The sequence below is a fragment of the Dunckerocampus dactyliophorus genome, chromosome 3 (genome assembly GCF_027744805.1).
Source record: "Dunckerocampus dactyliophorus isolate RoL2022-P2 chromosome 3, RoL_Ddac_1.1, whole genome shotgun sequence".
NCBI lineage: Eukaryota > Metazoa > Chordata > Actinopteri > Syngnathiformes > Syngnathidae > Dunckerocampus > Dunckerocampus dactyliophorus.
In genome coordinates this window covers 4,830,821-4,845,192 of record NC_072821.1, presented here as the reverse complement: position 1 = coordinate 4,845,192, position 14,372 = coordinate 4,830,821, and the positions used below count along the sequence as shown (strand labels likewise).

The 14,372-nt window shown below is 42.0% G+C and overlaps 1 protein-coding gene across 8 annotated transcripts in view; it reads left to right on the top strand.

Annotated features, from left to right (window-relative positions):
- The window catches only part of celf6 (CUGBP Elav-like family member 6), a 204,569-nt gene that overhangs the window by 119,874 nt on the left and 70,323 nt on the right, over positions 1-14,372 (top strand). For all 8 annotated transcript variants that reach the window (XM_054772024.1, XM_054772025.1, XM_054772020.1 and 5 more), the window contains exon 3: positions 8,809-8,857. In XM_054772024.1, coding sequence (XP_054627999.1) covers positions 8,809-8,857 — 49 coding nt within the window. The remainder of the gene's footprint in view (positions 1-8,808; positions 8,858-14,372) is intronic.

Here is a 14,372-nt window from a genome sequence, read left to right as displayed (position 1 = left end):
TGTCAGCCCCGATTTCCGTCTCATTCTTACTTCACACTGAGCCTCGTCCGTGCGTTTTTCCGAATCACTCGGATTCTAAACCCTGCAACAAAACTCGGCCGACTAAACTCCCCCCTGACTTTCCGGCCTCACAGTGAGGCTTGCGCTGAACACACGCTCCAATTTGAGCGAGAGCGACGTTCCCGCTGTGCTGGCCCTGTTTCTTCTTCCACACCGAAATAAGGGGCAGGGCGTCCTGATGTGTGACTGATGGGTGATGGAAGCTGTAATTTGGGCCGGGACAGTACAACCTCCTCTAGATCTAGGAGCTCGCCTGCCAGGAAGATACTCCCTAAGGGAGATAATTGTATTTTAAACCGGTCAGGTTAAAAAAAAAATATCACCTGAATACATCTTTCATAGGGAAGCACGGCTACTGAGGAATTCTTACTATTTCCATTTTTCTCTCATTTACATCAAGAGGCATGGATTCCAAACATTTGGAATTTTGTTCTACAGTTGAGCAATACTTCTAACAATGTTATATGACATTTAACCCTTATGAGCGACACTTTTTCCCAAGCCGTTAAAAAAAACTAAATATCTACAGTGGTGTGAAAAAGTGTTTGTCCCCTTTCTGATATCTTTTTTTTTTTTGCATGTTTGTCACACTTAAATGTTTCAGATCATCAAACAAATGACAACACAACTGAACACAAAATGTTATGGATTATTCTAACTGATCTTTTTTGCAGTACATTTAGTAAATCAAGATTACTTTTATAGTTACTACACCATATCTCCACACAGTAAGTTAGCTATGCTCATACCAAAGAACAGTAAAGAGTACGGAGTGATTTTTGATCAAGGACAAATTTTGCTTTATTCAATATTGAGGTATTTCTCGCCTCCTTATGTTGTATATTTTTAATATGAGATTTCCAGTTCATGTTTTCATCTATTATGATCCCCAGAAATGTATTTTCATCCACCCTTTCAGTATTTTTATTTATTACCAAACAGCATTATTTTAGTTTTACTTCGGCTCAAGGATAATCTATTTTTATCAAACCATCTTTTAAGTGTGGTCATTTCTTCTGTGACTGTTTTCAGTAGCTCTTGTGCGCTTTTCCCCAGAACAAGAAGCATCTGCAAATAATATGAGCTTTAAATAATAAAAAAATAAAATGATAAAAAACTCTTGAATCTTTAGGTCTTTCGTCACTTTACATACAGTATATTATTAATATATAAGTTGAACAGTTTTGGTCCCAGTATTGACCCCTGGGGTACTCCACACATAATATTTCAACTTGCATATGTGTATTCTCCTAGCTTTGAAGCGTGAAACAATGTTTTTTTCTCCAATAACCCCTTGTTGTCAGATTGTTGAAAAAACAAAAAACAAAACATTTGTCTTTGTTTACTTTGAGTATCAATTTTTAACAAAGCGTGGTCAAGAGTGGTTACCGGCCAGCGCTGACCTCGTCTCGCTTCCTCACTGCTACACTATTATCAATCACACACACACACACAAACACACACTAGCCAAAGACATACTCAGGTGTCCGCACTCCAATGCAGCCCTTCACTGGACGAGAAAAAAAAAAAAAAAGTAAGCGAGCTCCTCTCTTCCACACTATTGCTTTCCCAACCCTCCGTGTCTTAAGCCCACTTTTATTCATCATAAAATAATGAAAAATATAGATTCTCCGCCGGAGAGTAGAAGAAAGACAAAAAGTGAATGTATAGACATAAAGCAAATAGAGCATGAAGGAGGGGAAAGGAGGGGGAAATGTGGATGTGTGAGGGGGGGCAAATAAAAAAAAAAAAAAAAAAGGACTAGGAAAAAGTGAGTGGAGAGATGAGGAGCAGTGCGCTGGTGTAGGCACAGAGCTCTGAGTTCCCAGGCAAAAGACAGCATGAGCTGCCTATTTGTCAGCATTGATCAAGCCATTAAGGGGCTGTGGAGGGAAGCATATTGGTTTTGGAGGCCAAAGGGGCACAGAGAGACAAATATAAAGCAAGACATGTGGTGCTGGGGTGGGGGAGGGACACATATTCTCCCCCCTTACAGCCAGACGTCTGCCATGTGAATAAACCGATGGTCTTGCTCCCTGTTGTCTATGCAGTTAATTTCACAAGGACCGACGTCTCTGAAGGCTGGATTTACACTACAGGGCTTATTTAGAGCCTATATATGTTTTATTACTACCCTAACATGTATTTTAAAGTCACCCAGATCCGAGGTAAAGTGACCCAGGTAGTCTTGGAATTACTTGTTTTGCTTATTTAATAGTTTATGCAGCTGTAATGTACCAGATTTATTGGTCAATGCACCTGTACAATAAAAACACCCGTGCTTAAACTAGAGGTCGACACGTATGTGAAATCTAAACGAGACCAATATAGCGTTGTACTTGTTTCAAGTTAGATTTGCAGGTTGTTTTTGCAGTGTGGTGTACCATATTTAGGAACCGATGTACCATAGACGTCTAATGGACCATATTAAGATGAATTGGTCTATGCACCTCTGCAACACACCCATGGTGAATAAAAACACCTGGAGCAAATCATTAGTTCTAACGATGGTACGTTACACTGCAAAAAATGAAATCTAAGTATGATTAAATAGGTTATGCATAAAATAAGCATAAAAAAATCTTCAAGTTCTTACATCTGTAAAACAGTGTTCCCTCGTTTATCGCGGGGGATAGCCCGCAATAAGTGAGATCCACAAATTAGCCATTATTATGTATTAGTTAAGGCTGTTCTACCCTTCCAATACACCTTTCTCAAACAGGCAGTAACATTTTCTAACATCTCTCACGTTTAAACACTCTCAAAGTTCAAATTTCGTTTGAATTTTAATGATCAACCTAGTAGGTTGGACACAAGAAATTATTAAGTGACTTACGCGTATTTCACTCCTCTGACCGTGCCATCCTGGTTAAAACATATGTCCCGATGTTGATGTTACTTGAATCTAAACCTATTTATCGTTGAGTGTTTTGCATTAGGTGGACACTGGTGTAATCGTTTTCGGACGCGTGCAGGTTGTTTCGGGCGTTTGGTAAATGTAAAGGCAGTGCTATGGGTTAGAGCATTGATTTACCACGGGTGTTTCTTTATTCACCGTGGGTGTGTTGCTTCGGTAGACGTGTCATTGATCGGCATATTTCATCACGCTCGTATTGACATCCGATTAGACTAGAGCAGAATTGTCAGATATCCAATTCGTATCCACTTTCAAAAGACGCCTGAAGCCATGCATTATTTTCTCTTTACGCCGCCATTACCTGAATCCAAATAGGGCCACGTGTAGTGTAATTCCAGCCTTAGAGCATCTATTATTGCAGCTTTTGGAAGCTGCAGTGCTAACATCCTTATTAGCTAGCGCTTCCTCGTACAGACAGAGTTTTACCCGGTCTGTGTGTGTGCGAGGGTGGGCGGTGTGGTTGCTTTGGCCCAAAGGGGGAAGGCAGGCTGCCTCTTCGCCCAGCCTCTGATGAATTCATATAATTAACTCAGCCTTGATCTGTTGGCTAATCCTGCACTCCGTAATAAGGGATTAATATGTCACCTAAGCCACCTGCTGTTATTGAGCCCCGAGACTTTTTGTGCTAGTGTGAGGCAGGGAGGGAGGGTGGACTGCTATTCCTGTGTAAAGTTGTTTGCTACTAACAAAATAAAGCGACTTAGCTGCTGCCATAAGCAAATGCACGCTAACCAATGACTCAATAGTTGGCCCAGAAGTTGCAGCAGACTTGCTCTGGAAAAAAGAAAGTCCTGGTCAGAGTCACGGAAAAGGGACAGGAAAGTAGGACATGCTGGAAGGTGTGGGAGTTTAGAGAATCTTTCTTCCTCACTTTTGCTATGACCTCTTTGGACCTATTGAAGGGAAAAAAATGGAAAAAGAAAGAAGTGCCAATTGGTTGGCAGACTGCCCGGCCAGCTCGCCTCGTCTGCCTGCCGGGCACCTCCACTCTGTTGCCTAGCAACCCCCAAGTGTACTTTTGGGGTGTCTAATGACTCTTGTTGCTGCGCTGGGCTCAGGGCCACTAATGAAGCCTCAATTGTTGCCGTTTAAAAGCGCCACAAGCTGACTGATCACCAAAAAGAGATTTTGGGACTTGAGGCTCTCCTTAACCTCTTAGGTGAGACAAATTGTGACTCTGGCATATTTAAAGCAGGTACACACACACACACACTGCTTACAATGCTACAACTGACCTATATTATGCCTGATGCATGGCCGTTGCATACAACCTGACCTTTATGCAAGACTCACAGGGAAACATAGAGATTCATACAGAAATAGTTTGTTCTAACCTCTGAACTTTGATGTAACTAAAACACCTGGACGATCTAAATGCCAAGCATAACTTATACCGTTGTGGCCTTGCTCTGTGGGAGTGGTGCTATGTGGGATATGCAGGTTAAGTCGCTGCTGCTTCCAGCAGAAGGTTACTAGATGAGAAAACAATGCCGGAGAAAGGCTGTGCACTTTGTTGAGTTGTCGCTCAATTTAATGCGACTGTCAACCTTGGAGTTGACTTATTTTTCCACCGTAAAGTAGCAGCCCAGTTCTACTTACCTCGGTTGAGGTTTTCGACAAAAAAAACTGTGCCGACTTTGTAGTTGCTAGGATCTGTAAAAAGGCATGCCATTGAAAGTATACGAGATACGCTAACAAAAACAACGGAGAGCAAGAGTCTCCTGTATTTTCTGGCCATGGCATTGAGGATCATTTCATCCAAGAGGGGACTATGGGTGCCCTTTGATTAACTGCCGACCAGTTACTGCTCCATCTCAAACATAACGTTGAACAGGATAAGCGGTAAAAAAAATGAATGAATGAATGAGAGAACCGCGAAAACGGACCACCACTGCAGCAAAGTGGATCCTGTGATTATAATACTGTAGTGCCCAGAGGACAGCAACAGGGTGTGCAGCCACGTACGTATATAGACCGTAGCCTGAAATCTTACAAAGACGTGACAGTGAACTACCAGCAGTGGTTTACGTTACCTGACAAAAACATGTTGACAAATTTTCCCAATTTGAAGTACTGACTCATTTCTACTGACCTTGGTTATACCGCATGTGGAAGCCACGCCACATTCAACGCTTACGAGACGCACTAACAATCGGCAGTGAATGAGAATTAGGGTCTTTTGTATTCTGTGACCACTGTAAGGACAGGTTATATGCAAGAGGAGACAGAGAGCAGTGAGAAAATATGAAAAAAAGCATCACATTGAACGTATCAGTCCTAATGAGACACACTGACAAACAACAGAGGAGAACAAGTGTCTCCTGTATTTACTTCTTTAAGGAATTTATAAAAGGTGAGACTGAGAACAGCAAGAAAACACGAGTAACTGCAACACACCGCATTGAACGCATCAGTCATCAGTAACAAACAACAACAACAATGAAGGAGAACAAGGGACAAAAGAGGACAAAAATAACAAATATGAACCAAGAGGAGACTGAGGGCAGTGTGAACATGTAAGAAACTGCTCAAACCACACCATAGTGGCCACATCAGTGCTGTAATTATTCCTGAGTCTCCTGTGAATACTTTTAGGATTATACTCTAAGGAGACAAATTTTATCCGAGCGGAGACTGAGGGCAGCAAAAAAATGTGCAAAAAGACCCCACATTTAATGTGTCCATTGGAACACTAATTAAGAATGATAGAAGACAACAAGGATCTTCCGTTATCACATTACTAATGTGACACATTTTATTCCAGAGGAGGCTGAGGGAAGTAAGAAAACAGCAAAGACATGCAGTCATCCCTCGTTTATTGCGATTAATTGGTTGGTTTTCGTAGCTAGAGCATAGGAACCTTGTTTATGATTTTCTAAATACTTTTTACCATTATTAGAGCTTTGTAAACATAAAATAACACCTCTATAGTCACCGTTACACTCCTATTATTCTTTGTTTATGCCACTTTGCCAATGCACAGGCTATGGGATCACTGCAGGTACACGAGACGGCCACACCTTTTAGCATATCATGCTACCGTGCTGAAGAACTGGTTAGCCTCCAATTTATTTATTCTAAACTCTAAAGGTTTCAAACGGAGTGGGGAAGAAGGACAAAGTAAGAAGCCCAAAACTTACCACTTCCACACGGAATGGGAGGATAACTTTTTTTTTTTACTCTATCATGTCGGACACAGGAAGGTAATGTCATGTCTCGTCAATGGTTTGTGTCATTACTGACACCTAGTGGCCAGAATACTACACATGACTTGTCTTTCAATATTTCACTAAAAATGGGCCACAGTCAACCACGAAACAGCAATCATTTATTAATTCATTCATTTTTGAAAAATCACAATTTAGCGAGGGGGGGTGATGTTTGAACCACGATGTAGCGAGACAACTGTAGTCCGGAGCTAACAAACTGTCTATCTGTCTTATGCTATGGGAAGAAGGTGTAGCTGTGGTTTGCAAATGTTATTCGCAAATGTTCACAAAGCGTCTTCACACCCTTTAACAATGTGACGTGTGCATCAGCGTTATTTCAGTGTCGCAGCACATTCGTGGGGGTGTCACCACGTATCGTCTATACGTGTCCACCAGACAAGTCTCTATATTTAGCTGCGGTCCAGGCTCATGTCACAACTGCTGTCAAAGCGCTACACCGCCTGAGGGGGCCAAACAACACCCACTGCGCCGCCCAATGCTGAGTGATCGAAGTGGGCAGCGCCTTGTGCCGGTCACATGCTGGACCTGTCCGCATGGCCTAGTTAAGACAGACGGGTCTGGGTCCTGACAAATGCAAGGGAATATGACACACATGGCCCGGATGTGTGAGGAGGCTTACTTTAAGTGCTTTTCTGCGTCTGTATCCGAGTGACTCAAGATGAAACACAAGACATGCGAGCAAAAGAAGCAGCAAAGGGAGTTTTAAAATGGTGTTGTTGATGTTTGCAGGGCCACATTTTGCTTTTACCCTCTCATGAAATGGATCTTCAAATGATGTTTATTGATTCTCTATGCCCAAACCAGTGGGGGGCAGGTGCAGGATGGGGCTTAGCTGACCAGAGCGGTACCATACCAGTCATGGTCATGGCTGTATTTGTTTCAGACAAGCTTAAGATCATGTTTACACTTGCACAAGCCAACAAGCCCAAAAAGGGCTTATTCTATCGTACCCTTACCCCTTCCCCATGTCGTAGCAATTACTGGTATCATCACATCCTAGACAAATAGCTTGTGCAGTGATGCCAGAAAAGAAAAAAAGAAGTGTTAAAAAATTAAATAAATTAATTAGGGATGCTCCAATCGGGGTTTAATGCTGATTCAGATACCAAGCCTCCAGGACTGAAATTGTCCGATACCGATCACACGGACTAATTATACATTTTTCAATGTATTTATATAATGAGTGCTATTGGCCAGGGGTGCCGCATAAAGGGGAAAAGTTAGGACAATTCTAAGGTGTATTGACTGCCAAGGGACCCAAATAATAAGTAATTACTAATAATAAGTAATTATTGAGGGAGGGGCAACGTGATTATTTTCCTGGCTGCACCCGCTGCTATTGGCTATAGCAGGGGTATCAAAAAAGGAACCACAAACTGACCTTAATTTAGACAAAAACATATTCAGCTTACTTTTTGAAGGGAACATATATCACTGTATGGTGAAACTTCCATTGGATGACATGCCTTCTTTCAGGATACTTTGGATGTGAGCGTGTCACGCACATCTGCACAAGTGCAAGCCACATGGCTGCGTTAGCTGGCGTCTGAACGTCTCAAAAACTCACCATACTCCGTCAAGTGTTGTTCTTCAAAGGCAGTATTAAAGCTTTTTAACTTGCCACCCCCGCAAGATAGTTTCCGTGGCGTCTATCAGTAGTTAAGTTCCACACGGCAGACGTGATTGGCATTGTTTTGTGCGAGGGCAAAGTGAGAGGACGACCTGCCAAAGACGTTAAGTAAAGACACTAAACTGCATGAAAGGATCACTGCGCAAGCAATAGTCCGAGCCACAAGTATCAGCTTTTGTGATCGGCTTTGGAAGGCAATCATCTGCATTTGCCGATCTCAGGAAATCAGGCGATCGATCGAACGCCTCTAAAATGTATACATGCATAAATAAATTTAAAATAAATAAATATTGAAAAACAAATGTATACATTCAAAATAAAAATATAAAATAAATAAATATTTCAAAGATAAATAAAAACATTGCATAATGTATTAAAAATGCAGGATACATATTAAACAAAAACTTTACAATAATGGTGATTATAATAATCCAAATGATAATAATAAAACTAATACTAAACACATTAAATCAGGATGAACGATATCAGACAGTGTGTCTCTCAGCACTGCTCTTTCATATACAGCAAGCACACTATTTGTCTGTTTCTTGGTGGTGATATGCAAGGAATGGATGATGGCAAGGGGAAATAAGGACTGGTGATGGGGGTCAGGGATGAGCAGGATATAGCTGGTGACTGGGAGTCTGGAGCCGGGAGGGGGACAGGAAGAATGAGGGCCAGCCAGAAAGGACCTCTGCCTGAAGGTCTGGGAGTGGCTCTGATGTAATGGCATTAATCTCCAAGTGCCATCTGACACCCAGTGTGACTCCGTCATTGAAAAGTGCTAATTCTGCTCAACTGTGGGCAATCTCTAGAGGCACCCTTGTGGATTAATTAAACCCATTGGCTTGGAGTTTTTGTGTTTAGCTAACAAAGCACTCATGACACACCAGAAACACTATAACATGATATATTAAAGATGCCCCCCATTGTTTCTACGCTAACCTTTCTCTTTCTTCTTTTCCCTCCAGATGAATCGGCCCATCCAGGTGAAGCCAGCAGACAGCGAAGGACGGGGAGGTAAATAACCTTAAAGACACACAAATACACACAGTACGAACACATTCCTTAATATTCTCCTCTCACTTGAGACGCACTGGGAGTTTAGTGGCGCAGGCACTAATATAGGTCACTTGCTTCTATTGACTTCCCATCTGTGCTAGTAAAAAGGGGGCTGTCGCGGTTCACAGTCACTGTGAGCGGGTCAAGACAAGATAGAGAGAAACATGGTAGAAAAAAGCCAAAAAGGGAGGTTGTGGTGGTGTGAGTACATCTCCAAACCTTGAACCTCCTGGTTGAGGCTTCAGGAAACACACATTCACTGAGTGCAGGGGTCGGCAACCTGCAGCTGCGGCGCCACATGCCGCTCTTCAGCCTCCTTGTTGCGGCTCCCTTCGCCAAGCACAGTGATTATTTTTAACACCAAGGTAAGGGACATGAGCATTTTTGAAAAGAATGTGAAATATGCCACTCACCGCAAGTCCGTGAATGCATCTAGACTGTGTTCTGACTGCTGATTGGATGAGCAAGAAAGGGGGATGTAGGCTCACTGCTTGGGACTGCTGTGAGGCGGGGCCGACCTTTCGGCGGCAACCGCAGAACAATACGTGCTTTCACTTTTACGCCTCCAAATACCAGAGAAACCTCCCAAAGTTCTTGCATTTGTCGCTAGTCTCTTTTGAGAAAATAAGTCACCAAGAGGGTTTGGAAAGACGCCAGATTTAGCAAGAAAATCGCCAAGTTGGAAACACAGGACTGCACATGAGATCGGAAGGAGGGGGACGTTCACAGATGGAGAATACTGTAGATCAATCATAAAAATATCACAGTATCTATTCTGCAAATTAAAAAGAGACTGCAAAGACAGTCAAGGACAGGACCAATAGAATGGTTGTAGATGTCAATTCAGTGCAGGTCTAAACGTTATTTCGCAAACAACTGTGAACTCTGATGGGCTTTTTTATGTTAAAGTTGGCTACATTTTGTTTTCATGTTACACAAATATAGGAACCACTCAAAAAGGATTCTAGAGTTAAGTGTTTAAATGATTGCAGAGTAGACCTTGCATGCACGGCACAATTCCATTACAATTCTGAATATTGTTGTTGTAACAGGAAACATTTAAAAAAAAAAAAAAATTACAATCCTTACACGCTTTTAAGCTTTGTAATGTTTTGCGGCTCCAGACTATTTTTAAGAGGAGGGAAAATGGCTCTTTTGATGGTAAAGGTTGCCGACCCCTGACTTTGTGGTATGTCAAAACATGAGAAAAAAGCAAAATATGTTACTTTACTTCTATTATTGAATTAATAACAAAAAGACAAACTTCCTGAATATTACCGTTACAAGTATCCACCAAGGGTTTTCAAACTATGGGACAGTGAACATTTTTGAAGTAATCACTCATGCCAAAAGGATTCACTACTGCACACCATGCACAATGCTTCATTTTGAAATACATCCTACCATAAATGACATCCTAGACAACTTTCAAAAGTTTATTTTCAGCAGTTTTCCGATCTCCTCTTTGACAGTTTTACCTTTAATATATATAGCTGCAGCTTTGCAAGCTTGACAAATACTTTTCTTTATTTTCTGAAGCTTCTGCAGCCCTGCATGAAGTCCTCTGGCGTTTCTCTGGGAAGGCGCACCTCACACTTTGAGATCCACTATTATTTGTTTTTATTATATACTTGTACTCTAAAAAAACAGAATGTGCCATCATCAGGCACATTTAAAACAAGTCAAAATGCAAGGTCTTAGACGACAATATAACCCAAAGGCCATCCTCTGTGTTTATCACGACGTAGAATGTCATAATATAATGGATGTCAGCCTGTGTGGCTGTGCGAGTGCACGTTAGTAAACCTGCCTGAACCTTAAGAGCCGTGCTGGGCGTCGGGTTAATGGTCTGGGCTTTTAACACCTAACATTCTCAACTCTCATTGTGAAGGTGCAGGGTTCGAGCCCATGGTTGGGTGCGGGGCTGGCTGAATCCGGCGGGTTACAATAACTTAAAACTGAAGAAAGAAATCTTAATTTGAAAATAATGACCCGACTTTAAAAAGTAATCTTTTGTTCTGCGCTGATAGAAATCTCTGCGGATGCGACCGATTAATGTCTATAGCCGCTTTTTACAGAGATTGCATAAAATAGACACATCCAATGTGGGGTTTTGACACGACATGGCCTTCCGCAACCAGATAATCAGACATTGCTTTCAACACAAGCGAAAGGGAAAAGTGAATTTTCAGTAGTTTAGAGTGAAAAATATGAGAAAAGCATACTCCTAGGGTGCTTGCAGCAGTTTCACAAACATTAAGAAACATTTTTAAACGTGGCAGAACATCCCTGATGCTACCTTGCAAAGCATAATATTTCTGCAAAAACTTGGGTCGCCCTCACTTTTGTGTGGTTCAAACAGAAATTAGAAAAACCCAAACAGGCTGTGGAAAAGCAGCTCATGCATCCAACCTTACCATTTGAAGTTCTGTTCAAAGTTTAAACCATGACCCCCTTTCCCAACAAAAACAATTTGGTTTTTGAATTATCCTTTCTCTCTTGCACCGTGCTTCTTTTCAGTGACTGCCATCATGGAGGTTAATGCAGATTAAGCCAGCTCAGCATGGGTTTGAATTGAAGCAATCCGTGTTTGTTTGCATTTTAGTTGTGGCAATTTGGACGGGTGAGTCCAACGAGACACCGCATTGGTGATTTACACAGCCAATAAGATGGTCAATTTCCATTGCCACACACACACACACACACACACACAAATCCCCAAAGTAGGTCTTATTTTCGTCATGGTGGCACGTTAATTAATGGACATCTAAAAACAGGCAAAGTCTGACCGACAAGACTTGTGTGAGAGCCAATTGGCATTCTCACCAAGATAAATTAGATCTCTGGGCTTAAGAGGGGAGGATGGATGGGTCCCAATATCAATTACTAGCCTCTTTTTTTTTTTTTTTTTTAACCGAAAAGGAACCGCAATGAACAGGCATTGTGAATGAAATGCAGACGGCTCTTAGGCTGGCACAGCCGCGCTCGTCTGTTAGATGAAGTTTCTATATGGAGGGACAGGCTGGGATTGAAATAAGACCAAGCAGACAGTCCCCAGCAGAGATATTGAGCTTTAATGGCAACAGGAAGTCAGCCGCCCAGCAAGGGAAGTAAACCACAGTCGCAGTTGACAATGAAATGAGATTTACTATGAAGCCGTGTGGTTAAAGGGAAATAGACGGCCTGGGCTGAGGGCCGGCTAAGAGAGAGAGAAGAAGCAGCACAGAATTCATTTATGGAAGGACCAGTCGGGTACTATTCCCAGTGGATTGTCAAAGCCGGAGAAGCAAGGGGACATTTGGACCTTCAGTTCGGAGTCACATTTATCACTCGCAAGACATCAGCAATTATCCATCATGGAAGGTGTGGAGAGGTCCCGGATTTCTCATCGGCACAGACATTAGGGCACGTTTTTCCATTTAGAGGCGTCCACAAGACCCTCTTTTGTTGAGGCTCTCCCTTAGAGACATTTTAGACGTCCCGGGGGACATGCCAGGAGGAGGAGTAATGTCCCAGTTCAGGGGCTATATCTTTCCTTCAGAGACCAATGACGTTATAACGCAGAAGGCTTTGTCCCAAGCCCTCCAGACGAAGATGCAGCTCCTAAAACATACAGTCTTTACCTAGAAAGGCACTCAGTAGAGGAAGGACCTCTGCCAAAGTGGATCAGTTGTGGTCTGCATATCAACACGACGGATTCCTGGCAAAAAAAAAAAAAAAAAAAAAAAAAAAACTTAATTCCCTTTGCTTCATGAATAAAAGTGAATACATTGGGTCCGCTCTTACTGTTCTGTCGAATGTGGCTTGTTTGAGAATATATTGCTAAAAAAATAGCATCACATGACTGTACGCATGTTCATCATGATGCTAAAAAACACGTCTTTCATATCTCTGACACAAACATGGTACAAAATTGACTTGGTTGATACCTATGTGATAAATTTAGAAACAGATTTTTTTGTTATAAATAAAAATATAATTGATACATTTAGGTGGAGTCGTAATTTGATGCTATTCATCTTTGACTGAAAGGTTATCAAGCTCCTGTAAATAGTTGAAGTGTGAAATAAATCTCAAGAAAACCTACTGGAGTTGAGTTGATAGAGTGTCCTCTACGTTCTTCTCAGCCTTTTCAATGCTGGTGGCTTAAGGCCGAAAGAACTTGACCACAGCCTTTAAAAGCCAAAATCTTGGAAAAAATGTGGATTCAATGTCGTTTTTTTTTTTTTTTTTTAAATCAGGTATTCACACTGTCATGATGGCAAAGTCAAAAAATCATTTTCTTTGAATGCAGTCGGATTGTTGAGCTGCATAAGCAAGGCATTGCGCCATTGTTGCTGAGGTTGGACGCAGTAAGATTTTTCGTTTTAAACTTCTGAAAAGATCTTGAGAGTTATTGAAGTGGTAGACCCAAAAAAAATTCACTGGCCTAGAGCCGGAGGATCCGATTGGCTGTCCATGAACACACGGGACGATCCTTGGCCCAAATGAAGGTTGTTACTGGTGCCAAGTGCAGTCCCATAACCATCAGACGGCATCTGCGAGAATAAGGGTTTTAAGAACAAAAAAGGCTTCAAAGGCTTCATCTCCTTCAAGGCCATAAAATTGTCAGTTTTCAATTCGCGCGAGAGCATCAAACGTGACGTTTTAGTCTCTGATGAGGAAAAAAAATTAACCTTGATGGTCTTGATGGCTTCCAACATTACTAGCATGACAAGGAAATCCCACCTGAGATGTTTTCCACACTGCATAGTGGAAGAGGCGCCATCATGATCTGGAGTGCTTTTTCCTTCAATGGAACAATGGAGTTTCATGTTGTGCAGGGGCGTCGAACAGCAGCTGGCTATTTGGAGATGTTGCAGGGTGCATCCCTCATAACTGAAGGTCCTCGTCTGCATGGTAATGACTGGCTTTTTCTACAGGACAACGCTGTAGTTCACAATGCCCGCCTGACTTATTCCAGGGGAATAACCTCACTCTTTTGGACCATCCTGCGTGTTTCCCTGATCTAAATCCAATTGAGAACATTTGGGAATGGATGGCAAGGGAAGTTTACAAAAATAGACATCTGTTCCATGCAGTGGATGCCCCCCTCTTTTTTTGTCTCACTCACATTTCTTCCTTTTGCATTTTGAAACACGACTTAGAACTTTAGTGAGATCCAACAGTGCAAAATGTAAATTATGGTTTTAAAATTTTGATCAGGAGTGCATTTTGAATACGTAACGTAAGCAACAGTGACATGTAAGCCAATTAGCATTCACAGGTGCCCCTGAAGACATCATCAGGCGTCCTCCGGAATGTGCAGCCCCTAAATCGGGAATGAGTCATATCTTCCATGGACGTCTTCCTCATCAAGTCCACTTGCTTTGCTCAATTCGATCTGTCTTAACTCCCACTCACAGATACTGGGACACGGGTGAAGCATGGGACCTCTACTCATTCGCTCTGTTGACAGTGCACGGCCAGACAA